This window comes from Etheostoma cragini, chromosome 11 (genome assembly GCF_013103735.1).
Source record: "Etheostoma cragini isolate CJK2018 chromosome 11, CSU_Ecrag_1.0, whole genome shotgun sequence".
Lineage (NCBI taxonomy): Eukaryota > Metazoa > Chordata > Actinopteri > Perciformes > Percidae > Etheostoma > Etheostoma cragini.
This window is the reverse complement of record NC_048417.1, coordinates 15,908,829-15,923,238: the sequence shown is the minus strand read 5'-3', so window position 1 is coordinate 15,923,238 and position 14,410 is coordinate 15,908,829. Positions and strand designations below refer to the sequence as shown.

The 14,410-nt window shown below is 42.1% G+C and overlaps 1 protein-coding gene and 1 pseudogene across 7 annotated transcripts in view; one reads left to right on the top strand and one right to left on the bottom strand.

The window, feature by feature from the left end:
• tanc1b (tetratricopeptide repeat, ankyrin repeat and coiled-coil containing 1b) overlaps window positions 1-9,036 on the top strand; it is a 91,923-nt gene extending 82,887 nt beyond the window's left edge. For 3 of the 7 annotated variants that reach the window (XM_034886481.1, XM_034886478.1, XM_034886476.1), the window contains 9 exons: window positions 2,516-2,649; window positions 3,115-3,238; window positions 3,356-3,531; window positions 3,688-3,820; window positions 4,443-4,472; window positions 4,595-4,686; window positions 5,164-5,310; window positions 6,218-6,318; window positions 6,408-9,036. In XM_034886481.1, the coding sequence (XP_034742372.1) occupies window positions 2,516-2,649; window positions 3,115-3,238; window positions 3,356-3,531; window positions 3,688-3,820; window positions 4,443-4,472; window positions 4,595-4,686; window positions 5,164-5,310; window positions 6,218-6,318; window positions 6,408-7,959 (2,489 nt within the window). In that variant the 3' untranslated portion in view covers window positions 7,960-9,036. The remainder of the gene's footprint in view (window positions 1-2,515; window positions 2,650-3,114; window positions 3,239-3,355; window positions 3,532-3,687; window positions 3,821-4,442; window positions 4,473-4,594; window positions 4,687-5,163; window positions 5,311-6,217; window positions 6,319-6,407) is intronic. The other 4 variants (XM_034886482.1, XM_034886480.1, XM_034886479.1 and 1 more) reach the window with 2 other exon arrangements.
• Window positions 9,037-9,457: 421 nt separating this feature from the next.
• Window positions 9,458-14,410, bottom strand: part of LOC117953232 — a 14,295-nt pseudogene continuing 9,342 nt past the window's right edge.

The window sequence follows — 14,410 nt, the reverse complement described above, 5'->3', positions numbered from 1 at the left end:
CAACCGGTGCTGTGATACAGGCCAAAACCAACAAAGTTCCAACAATATCCCCTTAAAAACTGCCATTCATCTTTATCTCCCAAACAATTCTCTGATAACACTCTGTGAATAAGCAATTCATATTTAAAAGGCAATGTATATTACATCTATATGCAAATTGAATTGCACATACAGTATGTGCAAGCTCCATCTTTAAAAATCCCCTCTAAGCATGCAAAGCTCTTTTTCGTTATGCAAAAAAGGTCATTTAACTGCACAAAATCATTCTCCTTGTTGTGAGCACACCGCAGCAGGGTTGGCTCAAGGCAACGCCCAACAAATTATTGGGCTGCAGTGTAATCTTCTGTAAATCATGTGTCATTTTACAATACATTTTGTTGTTTTAATCCATATTATGTACCGTTGAGTATAGCTTATCCTCTGGCAATTTGTTAGGCATCTTAAACATTTATAAATAAACACATCTTATGGCAAATGAAGTAGCCAGTAGATACTTCTGTGTATGTTATTCATATCAGTTGTCATGGCAATAATCAATTTAAATAACCTTTCTTTTATTTAGTTCTTAGTTAGTATATAAAATAGTTTTGCCATTGAGCATATATTTGGTGGTCAGGGTATTTCTTTGTTTCTAAGTTCATGCTGATGTAGCTTTCTTTTGAGTGGTCTAAGGTTCTGGATATTGGCTGCCCACTGTTCTAAACACTGTAGTTATAATGACTTAAATACAGGGGACAAATTCAGAATATGTGCAAGATATAATGCAATTGAGGTCCTTTCTGCTTTCTTATCTGCGTTTTGTAGAAATGATTCTTCATCCAAACTACCCTGCATGTAAACAGGATGCTAAATTAACTTTCCCTTTAAGAGCTGCAGGAAAATTTAGCTCATGTCTTGTCATTAATTTCTGTTTTTCAATGTGAAGCAGTTAAATGTAAAAGACAACTTTTCAAATAGAATTTAAATTCTAAAATTAAAAAATGTAATTGTTCACAGAGGTAAAAGCAAAGTATGCCCATGTGCTCAGCATAAATGCATTTCTTATGTAACAGCGCATCTGCCAACTTACCATTTTACAAATAATCAGTGTTGCCTTTGATAAATTGCCTGCAACCTTTTGTATTTGACATTTAATCCATTATCGAAGCAAATTGAGTTATGTATTACTTTTACCCTGAGAAAAACAAACCTCCGTCTTTTTTTGCTGTGTCTTGGGTTTCTCCAGCGTGGTAGTGAAGTGGTGGGGGGTGGAGGATAAGGACATTATTTAGCATTTACTTTGTAAATCTGTTTTATCAGACAGTGTTTCCTCACTACACTGTCATGGTAGCTTTAAGTAGAGACAAGGCTGATGAATAGCTTAGATAACAAAGATAAAATAAGGAATGCTGAGATGCTCAAGTGTTTGTGAAAATACTGTTCAGATAAGCATATGGGAATGGCACCAAGCATGGGGAACTTCTAAGAATAAAACGAGTTATGTTAAAACAGGAGTCACTTTCAAACATCAACAAACTGCACAGCTGTTGATAGTTTGTTTAGTGTGACCCAGCATCATCCCAGGTGCTGTTAATGTTGCTCCCAGTAGCCCTTACATAGGCAAAATTTAGCCGCTCAGTCATTGTTCTTCACTGTGTGTGTAAGGATATCCATATTATGAGCAGATGGAGGGTGGGGTTGTTTGGCTCGGATGACTGTTCATCCAGATGGATGATGTCAGTCAGATATGGAGGATCAGCGGCACCTTAAATCTCTCCGAGGTGAATTTGAGCTCAGAGCTGTTGTGATTCTTACAGTGGATCTTACTCTGTTTTGACAACCAGCGCTCATTTAAGACCGGCCCATCTGCTTCTATACGTCAGCAGCAGCTAATAAACTGTAAGCATTGAACATTTCAACAATCTGTCTTTGTTTTCTTCACAGATGCAAATACAAGCACAGATTTTTTTTTTTTTCTGTTCGATAAATACGAATTAGACACCGTTAATTCCATTTAATTATGTTCAGAAAAAGACACAAAATAACTGCTTGGGACTTTGTTGTCTGATGTTTTGCCTGTTAATGCACAAAATGACTGAATTCTCATTTCTCTGTGAAAGGCTCACAGAGCTTAAGGCAGGAATTTAATGAGTTTAATAAGCATAACATAATTGTCTGTTTTAACACTCAATTAGCACCAAACATCAACCTGCTTTTCTCTAATTGTCTTTAAACAATAGGAGGGATTCTGAGATTGCAAACACTATTTAAATCTGGGCCTTTCCTTTTCCACATGCTTGGGTTACTAAAGAACCGAGGTGTTGCTCATACGCAGCACAAGTCTGTACTGACATGTTGTCATGTTCATTAATGCTCTTGCTATACAGTATGCTCTCTGGTTTAGGGATGTTAAGTGGAATTGTTTAAATTCCACTCTTATCTCATCACTGTACTGTATTCTTACCTTAACTTATTCCTCTGAATAAAGAAGTCAGGCCTACATCAATCCTAACATTTCCTCTTTTTCTCTCTTTAGCCTTGACGGCAGCAGCAGGCAGAGGGAAGATGGAAGTTTGTAGCTTCCTGCTGGAGCAGGGGGCATTGGTGCAGCAGGTCAACCGGCGGGGGGTGTCTCCTCTATTCTGTGCAGTTAGACAGGGACACTGGCAGGTGAGACATGCTGAGTGCCTCTTTTGTACCAGACAAACTATCCCTCTGTATCCACAGCAACCACACTGCTTCAAACTACAAGTCAAAAACTGCAACGTTGGGCGGCCCGATAGCTCAGTTGGTAGAGCGGCTGTCCATATACAGGAGGATAACTCGACGCAGTGGGCCCGGGTTTGACTTTGACCCGAGGCCCTTTGCTGCATGTCATTGCCCCTCTCTCTCCCCTTTCATATCATCAGCTGTCTTGTCAAAAATAAAGGCTGAAAATAAAAATACCCTTTTTTTGTTACTCTAAATCTTTTAACCATGTGTAGTATTTAATTGTGATCCAGTTTAGTTTAATGTCCTGCCCTTAGAGCTAGCTCTGGTGTAATTGTTTTCTGACACAGGGTCAGGTCCCTGCGTGATCTCTGTGCACCAGGATGTGTTTGATGTCTGTTCTGACTGTTCTTGTCCGTTTGCTAGATTGCAGAGCAGCTGTTGCAGCACGGTGCTGATATCAACATCAGTGACAAGCAGGGCAGGACCCTACTCATGGTGGCTTCCTGTGAGGGTCACCTGAGCACTGTAGAGTTTCTGCTGTCTAGAGGTGAGCATTCATCCTCATTCACCAGGAAATTACAAGGCAGGGAATACTCATTAGCTGGATGGATTAGATTAGTGGGAGTTTGTTCATAAGAACTGTTTATTGACCATTGTTTCAAAGGTGCATCTTTGACTTCAATGGACAAGGAGGGACTGACACCCCTGAGCTGGGCATGTTTAAAAGGACATAAGAACGTAGTGCAGTTTTTGGTGGAGAAAGGTGCGGCCATCGACCATACGGACAAAAACGGACGAACGCCGCTGGACCTCGCAGCATTCTATGGAGATGCAGATATTGTAAGTGAAATAAGTAAAACACCCCAACGCCATCATTCATTTAGACTTAACTGAGAGAATCCCTTGGCCATTATTGAACACATTCCGTTCTGCATTAGGTCAGCACATGACTGTGAACAGCGTTTGAGTTTTTTAACTGTTGGTGCTCTCATGTAGGTCCAGTATTTGGTGGAGAGAGGAGCAGTGATAGAGCATGTGGACTACAGTGGGATGAGGCCTCTGGACCGGGCCATAGGCTGTCGGAACACGTCGGTGGTGGTGACCTTGCTGAAGAAAGGGGCCAAGCTTGGTAAGCATGATGCTTTTGTGTAAAAGCTACTGGTAATGTAGAGCATGTATGTAACTTTGTGTGCAGATACTCAGTGCTGTCTGTAAGTTGACCACCTAGTCAGCTGTTACTCCTGTGGTCTCTAGAAGCAGTCCGTGGTCAGCTGACTTCTTTCACATCTCAATAAACACTGAGAGACTCAGGATTTTGTTCTGCTTCTATGTCAAGCTGGTTTCCGTCTTGCTCACTATCTCATGGTACTAAAAATAAGATTAGACTAATTTTGTGGAATGTTGTGGAAAAATTGATTCCATTCCTGCTTTTCTGTGTGTGTGTGTGTTCTTCCTCATGTGCTGCTTGGCTAATTTAAGAATGTGACTTATCACCTAAATGACATTCATAAAGCTATCTGGGTCTGCGGCTTATCTCTAGTACACTCTGCTGTCACAGAAAAAAAGTAATGGGCAAGACCTTTTACTTTATTTTCTGTCAGCACAGTTCATACTGCATACCCTACATTTGCTGCTGAAAACAAGGCCATTTCAAATTGAGCGAAACATAATTGTACATTATCACAATACACATTGGCTACTCTTGCTGTTGCATTACCTCTTTACTGTCTCTCTCTTAACTGCCTTCAAAGGCTACAGAACGTCACCTTACGATCGATCAGGTACAATCTTTAGGTAACCTTATCTTGTACCAAATTCCAGAGAATACAGTGACCATCTGTTGGCACCAGGAACAACATAACACGCCTCTTTCTACTTCTCTCTTTCCCCTCTATACCCACAGGGAACGCTGCATGGGCTATGGCTACTTCCAAGCCTGATATCCTGATCATCCTCCTCCAGAAGCTGATGGAGGAGGGAAATCTACTTTACAAGGTAATGTGCAACTGGCATCTTACTGTCAATTGTAAAGAGCACTTTTCTGTCTGAGTGAAATGTTGCATGTTCCTAAACTGCTTAGTTGTACTAAAAGAAACAAATATAGCCTAAGTTATTATCAAAAGATGTAATGTTTTCTTATATAGAAGTGAAAAAAACACTGACAATTTAGTTCAGCAAACCATAGCCCGATTACCATCCTTTTCTAGCTCTGTTAAATGCAGAAAATAGTGTATTTTAAACCAAAATAGCAATGATCGTGACCTGACATTTAAACAATTGAGTTTGTGGCAGAAAGACAAACCTGTCTACTGTCATGCGCGCGTGTTATTTGTACGTGTGATTGATGGGAAGGTTTGAGCCAGAGAACAGCTAGTGCGGGAGTATCTGGTGAATTCCTTCACCTTCTTTCCCCCACATTTTTCTTCTGGTTCTGTCCTAACTGCATGTTTGCCCTCCATGTGTGTCTTTCAGAAAGGGAAGATGAAGGAGGCAGCCCAGAGGTACCAGTACGCCCTGAGGAAGTTTCCTAGAGAAGGCTTTGGCGATGACCTGAAGGCATTTAAAGACCTGAGGGTCTCTCTGTACCTTAATCTTTCCCGCTGTCGCAGAAAAACCAACGTAAGCCTCTCAAGGGACACTTCCTTTTTTTCCTCAGCAATAGCTGTGTTTTTAGCATGATCCTTTTAATGACTTTAAATAAGGCCTTTCACCCAGAGTATTTGTCAGTGAGTAATGAATATGATGATGATGATCATTAAATGGATATTTAGTGAGACTTTTTTTACTGGTAAGTATCCCCAATTGTTTGAAATGTTTTGGACAAAAAGATAAGTCTGGGACTCCAGCATGTGAAATGACGAGTATGTGTGGGCAGAGGGAAGCTTTTAAGTGTTCAGATGGTAGCCGGGCAGAGTTGGGGAAAGAGCTACAAGCTCACTGGGCGATGCACTAATCTCCTCAAATCTTCTTGTGAAACAGTCTCAGTTCCTGCACACATGTGCCAGCATGTCTGCTTAATCAGCCAGAGTTTAACTGTACCGGACAGTTTCCTGTTAAGAGTATTTACCCAATGATTAATTGAATGACTATTTGAGATAAACTGGAAAATTTTTAAATGACAGTATAATGGTAATTTAAGCTGTTCTGTCTTTGAAATGCTGGATAATTGTTTCTGCAGAAAAGCACTTCAAAAGTTTGTTTACATAAGTCTAGCAGGCAGACTTTCAAATGTGCGAGCCAGCTGTTGATTACATGCCGCAAACTAAACGGAATCAGAGCAAAACTGGCATCATGAGGTTGTCTGTTTCTACAGCACCTGGGGTGCTTGCTAGTTATTTTATCACTTCACACAGGGATAATTGCTGGAAAGAGTCGTTTAGTTTGAAAATAATGTTATGTTCTTAACAAAATAAATAAGATAAGCGTGTATACTGTATACTTTAAAAATAATATCAGTGATCGAAACAGCCAGATGTGCTTGATTATCAACTGGTTAATTAATTTATTGATTCTGCTTCTTTTGTAGGATTTTGGGATGGCTGAGGAGTTTGCAACAAAAGCACTGGAGCTAAAACCCAAATCCTATGAGGCCTTCTATGCACGCGCAAGAGCTAAAAGAAGCAGCAGGTAGACTATACAGCACAGCTCCTGTGGTTTGTTATTGGGTGTCTGGAGCCGGTAACGATGTTCCTCTTCCTTCTTTCTCCAATCCACAGGCAGTTTTCGGCAGCCCTGGCTGACCTGCACGAAGCAGCCAAGTTGTGTCCCAATAACCGGGAAATCCGTCGTCTGCTTGCTCGAGTAGAAGACGAGTGTAAACAGATGCAGCGCGGCCAGATGAAAGGAGGCCTGGCTGGGGCTGCAGCTGCTTCCAGCCAAGCGTCAGTAGGCCACGAGTCTGACCAGGAGCAAGACGAAGAACAGGACGACTCTTCAGAGCACTGTCTTGCCAGAAGGGTGGAAAGACAAAAAGACATCCCGGAAGAGGAAGAAGAGTCCTCGCTGCATGACAGGACAACTGATGCCTGCTGGTCACAGAACAGTTTTTCCTACAATAGAGTGTTACCCTCTGAGCCCGTTAGCAACAGTTTGGGACATCAGAGTCACAGCCCCAGCTCCCCCCCAGGCCCCGGCAGGCTCCCCCTCCACCGTTACCCTCGAGAGCACCGGGAGGAGCTAGCCCAACAGGGTCTGGTCCTGCAGCCCACTAAGCAAGCCCAGATAGTCAAGACCAACCAGCACATGAGCTCCATGGGGGGAGGGTCCAAATCTCAGTACACTCCATCCAGTCCTTTACCAAGCAGACACATGTCCAGTATGCTGAAGCCAGGCCCAAGCATCGACATCAGCCCTCTGCCACCCCCAGCTGACGAGCCTGTATACGGGAACCGCATATCGCTGGCGGCTGTCTCCAACTCCATGGGTCACAGTTGTGAAAATGAGAGCCTCCATTCCTCCCAGGCTTCCTACTTATCATGCAGCAGCTCCAAGGGTCTGGGGCAAGACAGGCTCTCGGCCCACTCCGCATCCTCCCTGGATGGATTGGCCTGCTCTGGTCCTGGACCCCAGGGAAACCATACTGAGCCAGGAAAGGATGGGATGTGTGATGCAACAGGATCACAGGGAGGAGGCAGCAGCATGCGCGTGTCCAGCTCTACCAGTAGCCTGGCGTCCAGCAGCAGTTTATCAGACAGCGGCAAGCTGGGACCTGATGTCCGCACCAAGATCACTGAAAAAACAAAGCACAACCAACAGGCCAGTTCTGGATCAGAGTACAAACCCAGACCCTTCATGGGCATAACTGACAAGACAGCACGCTTTCTCCAACAGCAGCAAATTCAACAACAGCAGCAGCAGCAGCACCACGGCTTGCAAAGTCACCCGAGCCTGCAGTCTGCCAGCCGTGGCTGGCTGAACCACTCGTCTGACGGTCTGGTGTGTCACAACATGTCATCAATGGGCCTGCTGCCTGTCGACTGTGAGCTGCCTTACGCCAAAACAGTGAGCACTTACCAGGAGCAGCACAAACTTCCACCACCTCAGGGTGCTATGGCAATGAGTAGCTTACAAAACGGCATGCACGCCAAGGAATTCACAGAGAAGTTCTGCCAAGCCGCCAACTGTTACAAAGAGTCCAAGCCAGCACTGGCGATGCCGCACACGTTCATAGACAGTAAGCCCAAGCAGCCTGGCCTAGCCCGAGATAATTCTGCCCTTCACGTAGCTTCGATGAAACCAAAGCGATCATTTATAGAATCAAACGTGTAAAGATGTGTTTTATCTTTCATACAGTCCACAATGCACACAAGCAAAAGTCAAGAGTGAGGAGTTTTAATTTTTTTAAACCAACCCCAACATTCTCACTTCTAGGCCTGTAAGAAGTACACTTTGCAAGCAGTTTGTTTTCCTGTGTGAATATAGACTGCAGGCAGTGTACCAAATGCTCCAAATTGTTCTCCTCCCGACCCGTCGCTTGTGGCTGTCAGCTTCTGTTACATGACATGTCTACTGTCATTCAGCCAAGCTGGAGACATTGCACTGAAGGAAGTATTTGGACATGTAGTGTACAGTCCTTATTAACACAATGGTGACAGTGAGCACTTTATACACACACATAGGCCGCTCAAGTGCTTAAACAACATTCAGTTACAGCATGTTATTACAGAATAGTTTTGAATGAGTGAAATGGGGTTTGAACTGTGTTCATTACATCCATGGTGCTGATAGGAGAAAAAAGGAAGAGTCCACAGTAAAGGTGTAAGAAAGTCTAAAAGGACGGGCATTCCTGTGTTTTACAAAAGGATGTTATAGATCCTCTGGTGTATATTATATAAATATTTTTCCCTCTTTTCAGTGAAGTTCTATGTTAAGTGTATTGACAAGTTCAGACTTGTGTATTTTGAGTTTATGCACAATGTTTAAATGTCAAAAAAAGCATTTGTTAATGTGTTACATTATATGAATCACCATTAACATTGGATTCCTTTCTGTATCTGCTTGTTGTTGCTGTCTAGTTTAATTTATTTACAGCGCCAATGGCTTGGTTAATTGTAAAAGCAATATATTTTATATAGTTATTTTTGCACAGCTATTACAACATTTAGTGATTCTCAATGTTGCGTTGGCGTATGCTAAAAGTGCAGTTTATATTACAGAGACAACAATCTATAAAAACAAATGGTTTGGGGGCACAGTGCCATTAGCTCTATTTTAATATGTACATTAAATGCAATTGTTTCCATGTTTCCAGTATTGTGAGCTTTATTAGCAGTGATCACATACTGTAATATAACATTACTGCCATATCCACCATGGGAGAGAAATAAAGACCCACTGAGGCAAAAACAAAGAGGTCTGCTGACTTTTATTCTAAAACACAAGGCTGCTTAAGTTAAGAGGACATTTAACAATTAGCATGGGCCTAAAGAGGAGTGTAAACACACAGCCGTTTAGTTGCGGCCAAAAAGCTTCAGGTTGATGCAACAGATTAATAAAGTGAGACTAAGATTTGTGACAGCAGCCTCTGTGGCAATTACAGAACAATGGCACATTACATAGCCAATTATTTCTGCAAAGTTTTCTCTTTTTACATTTGGGGGAAAAAAGCTACTCTATAGCGCCTCAGCCACAAGAAAAGAAACTAGTCAATCGTCACAGTTGCATAGCAATTTTTTATGTAGTTTGGTTGAATTTGCCACTGACTGGTCAACGGTTTGTCCATTAAGGAATATTAATAGATGCTAAAACCGTATATAGATAACAGTTTGCCAACATTTATAATTTCTACTTTCAAAAGTTGCGTTAGTGTTACTTTGAGCGATGTCTTCAAATACATAATGCCGTACAATTAGCAGGTATGCAGATATTTATTTGTTAAATTATAGGATTCTGATTAGAATGGTACCCTGAAAAAACTATTCATAGTAATTACTTCTTTCAATGACGACAACAACGCTTGTTATCAGATAAGCAGCTCCTGTGTCATGAAATACCTGTTTAGTTGGCAAACAAGCTTAAATGAGCTGTTGTCTACTGGCTCGACTTCCACTGTGTTATCGCCATCTCCAGAGATCCATAAAGGGTGAGCAGTGTTGTCTGTAGGAGCAGGTTCGTCATGGGTCTTGTTTTGTTTTTGCCCCTAATCCAGCTCTCCATGGATTCTCACTCGTAGGAACGCCCATGTGGATTTTAAACATATATATAGACAGAATACGCTGAGATAATGTATGTCTGTCTTTGATTCGGTTTAAGACATTGGACAGGTTTTTAGTATTTATCATCTAACCTTCAGCAATGACTGGATCCTTCATCAGCTCTCTGGTGATTGGACAGAGAAACTCATCTGGGGCATCTGAACCGCTCTGCTCCGCCTTCAAGGCCTTGATTTTCCTCAGGAGACAACTTTGGAGGGCCACAGACTCTGAAAAAAAAACACCCTTTAGTGCAAGTGGGCAATTACATCACATGCAATGCAATTTCTTGTAACAGTTCAAACTTAGTCTCTGATGATAAATGAATAGAATACAAACTATTTTTGCTTCACATAAACCGGACCACATCCATTTGTTAATGTTATTGCACTAAGAAGCATCAGTGTTTTTTCTGTGGAACCGAAACTGCAAAGCAACAGACACACAACAGAATCAATTCCCCCCCCCCCCCCCCCCCCCCCCCCCCCCCCCCCCCCCTGAAATTACTGCACACAGTTACATGTCTCTGATCACTAACAGCACCTTTTGAGTTTGTTATCAGCTGCAAATTTCAACACCAGCTACAATGGAGGGAGGACCTTTAGAACCACTCAGTGATCCGTGTGTAGTGGCAGGGCCGGGCTCAGGCAGGGATACAGTGAAAGAGCAGCTGCAGTGAAAAACCTTTTCCGGTCTGGACTCTCAAACAATATATTGTTTTCATGTACAAATAACATTTCAGTGCTCAGTTTAACAATTTTATTGAGCAAAGGAATGTTCTGTAAATCTATAAGTAAGAACATAGGAATAGTGATGATAAAAGAGCATTTTGCCCCGCTGTTCCATCCATCCCTACTGTATTTCACTCATATTCGTATACTTTAATACTTTCAAATAGTACAAGGTGTAAATTGTCTATTAGTTTCAAACTGTAAGAGAAGTTGCTAAAGACTACCAAATTTGAGTTCAGGTGTAAGGAATTAGTTACCCAGACACATTTTAATTATTTGGATTTATCTCAGCTAACAAAATGTCAAGAGCAACCCCATTTTTAGTTTTGTAAACGTTAATCCTGTGGATTTTAAATGTATTCAACACAGAAATTAACACCTAATAGGGAAAAATCACAAAAGTAAGACATTTGTGGTGGAAATCAATTCCGCAAACTGAATAAACTTATGGTGGGGAAAATAAATTATTTTGTTTAAAAATTGACCCAAAAGTAGTGAGTTGTTTAGAATAATTGGATTGAATTGAATTCAATTATAGCATTATTTGAGCATGTATATGTATTCAAAGTTTCCTCTTGTATTTAATAACGTACAACCATGTTCTGAAGGAATTTCTTTCCATTTTAGGACACAATCTGGGTCATCCCAACTGAAGAGATCTTCACAATCAGCTATTGTGCTCTAAGGACAGACTTCTCCACCTCAATTTTGCACTCATTCATAGAGCACAAAATGGAGAGAGGAAAGCATTTAAGTATGCGTCACAACTGACTGGCAACTCGTAAACTCAGTGGAGTGAAACTGCTGCAGCAAAAAACTACAATACAGTATAAACAGACACACACGAGTTTTAAAACAGGCAGATGCAGGAGAGGCCTGCTGTCGCAAGCATAAATACTTTGAACCCTCTGGAAAAAGTGATGTTGCTCAATCAAAACGTCTTCTCTTGGGGAAACACGTTGAACCTATTAAATGTTCCAATTCCTTCAATAAATTAGTCCTGATAGAAAAACGGGCATTAACAGCTATATGGGATTTAAGATTTCCATAAATTCTCACATTTTTCATGGTGGCAAAAGCCATTAGTACTATACAGTCCACTTTACATTTAGATTGATGAGACGCTACAATAAAACTGCAGAATGAGGCTGTCTCCACATGGAAACACTGAATTATATCCAAGAGGAACTTTATTTTCCTCCTCTTACTCAAAGATTCATGTATAATTCATTAAGTAAAGTGTGCTGGGATCTAATTTGGTGTGTGTATGTACATACTAATTTACACAAACAGCATGCATTGAAAATGATAGCGGTTGGTTCCGCAGCACAAAAAGAACAGAAAACGTGCCGTTTCCTCTGTGCTTGCTCTGTGGTAATGATAAGAGCTGACCTCCGTGCTAAACACATGGAAAAAGAGTTGCTCAGTCCATAGGACATGCTTCGCATAACTGAGCAGCATGCAAGGAAAGTTGGCTTTACTATTGTTGTTTACTGTGTTTGCTGCTTTCCAATTAAAGCAAAGACAAAAACAGCCAGAAGGGTGTTTTTAACATTATTAAGGGTGGGACTGTGATGCAGCTAGTTACGTGATTACAGTCGGCACAAAATACCAGTAATTAGAGTAAAGATGCCTTTTTCTGGGCATTATGGCATTCATGCAGGAGTTAAACAATCCAAAAAGTCCTTTATGAAAAGGGCCACATAATGAGCTACCCTCACCAAAAACAAATAATCACTTGCTCTTTGCCTTTAGAACGTGGCATGGAACCCACACTCTGTATGAAGGTAACAAAACATATCTCAGTTAAAAATTGTACAAAAATAAAGTCTTTATGCCAAGCATCACAGTCTGATCAATGTTAAACTGCAGTATTTCTTGAAAACATAACTGCCTTGGTGGCGATAATATGTACATCTACTGTACTATAGTGTAGCAGCTTCAACACTAGTGTCTGCAGTGTGTCCATCCACTGCAGGGAGTTTTCTGGCTGCTTTTTGAACCGTCATTTTCTACACTGAGACCTTGGACGACCCTGGATGGACTAATCTTATTTTCAGAGGGATTATCATTGTTTGTGACGGAAAGGTCATCCCATGGGGTTCTGTCCACACAGCGTGATTGTATAAGCAGATAGAAACGCTGCAGCGTCAGGTCCCTAAATCAGAACACTGTTTGGGAAAGAGTTGTGGGGAGGGGGAGCGGGGGGATAAATCAGAACATCGATTAAAAAAAATAATAAAAAAAACGGCTTATATCACGCTATCCAATTGAAGCTTGTCATGTTTTAGGATCAAACAACAAATCCCCACAAAAAGCACTGAGTCCCAGTGAGTGTGTACACACACACACACACACACACTAATATACAGTACATGACTGTTTTATATTCCAACTTTACCAATTCCTGGCTCTGCTGCTGCTGATTCCTTGTTCGGCTGGCTGAGCTCTGCTCCGTCGATGTTGTTGGCTTTAAAGATGCTGACGAGTTCCTGCAGCCCTTCCTCACATAGCCAAGTCTGCACATCCTCCTTCGACCAATCAGCAACCAGCAGCCTGGAGTGACCTGGCAACTTCCTTCCTGCAAAATGCACAACAGGAAGGGAGGAAGTGCTCTGCTATTATACCCCCAACCTCCTACAACAAATGTATCTGATGCAAACAAACAATTTCCCCTCACACTCAGACAAGGACACACTCCCTCTGTGCTGATCACACACACACGCACGCACGCACGCACGCACGCACGCACGCACGCACGGGTTGCGTTACTTCAGCTTGTGCCAGCATGCAGCTCATCAACCTTCACACGACACAACGTGAGCGAGCAGTCATCATTTCTCATACAGGGCCGAGACAAAATGGCCTGTTGTGTGCCGGCCTCGTTAACGGCACCTTGCAGCAGCTTCATGGTTCCCGTAGCCCACCATTAGCCGCGTGGAAGAGATAACCCTGAAGACTGGGAGGTGTTGATCATTACCACGCTAACACAACCCACCTCTCCCTACCTGTGCTAGACAATTCATAATCAGTGCATATTTTACTCTACAAAAGGATTTCCTCTTAAATACTAAACATGCTGATGTTTAGCAGGAAATCTTGGCCATCTTGTTTACCGTCTTAGTTTAGCAAGATAGCGGGCTAACATTAACACTAAAGACAAAGTACAGTTAAAGTAAAACTATGCAAACAGAACTCCTGCCCCAAGCTCAGTTACACTAAATGGAAAGATCCACTTATTGTGTCTACACGACAGTGAGCAGAGTAACACCACCTCCTCTATATGTGTGGAGTCTCCCAGTCTAGGAGGCTGAGTCATTGAATCACTGTGCCAAAAGCATGAAAACCTCAGAGCTGCACTGCAGACTGGGACGGCTCAGACTGCAGTGTTTAATTACTTGGACAGATGCATATATGAAGCTCTCCTCATCATCCATCCATTTTTTTCCCCCTATCTGAGTTCCAGGTCCAGGTGGCATCAGACTAAATAAGGTAGCTCCTTCTGGGGGATCCTGACACATTACCAAACCAGCTGAGATATTCAGGCTGCATCTCATGTCTCCTATTTTATAGATATAGTTGTTCTGTCCCTCCTCTGTGAAGGCCGTCTCAAAGCTCTTATTGAGTGAGCATCGAGGAGGGCTCACGAGAAGCCATCAATGAAAAAGGGAACTGAGAAGTACTTCTCGCTTCCTCTCTCCTCCCATAATTTCCAAACATTGGGCGTTTCTCAATATGTGTTCTTCTATGGACTTGTGTTCTTGTGTTCTCGTGAAACGTCATGTTTGGTGGCCAAAG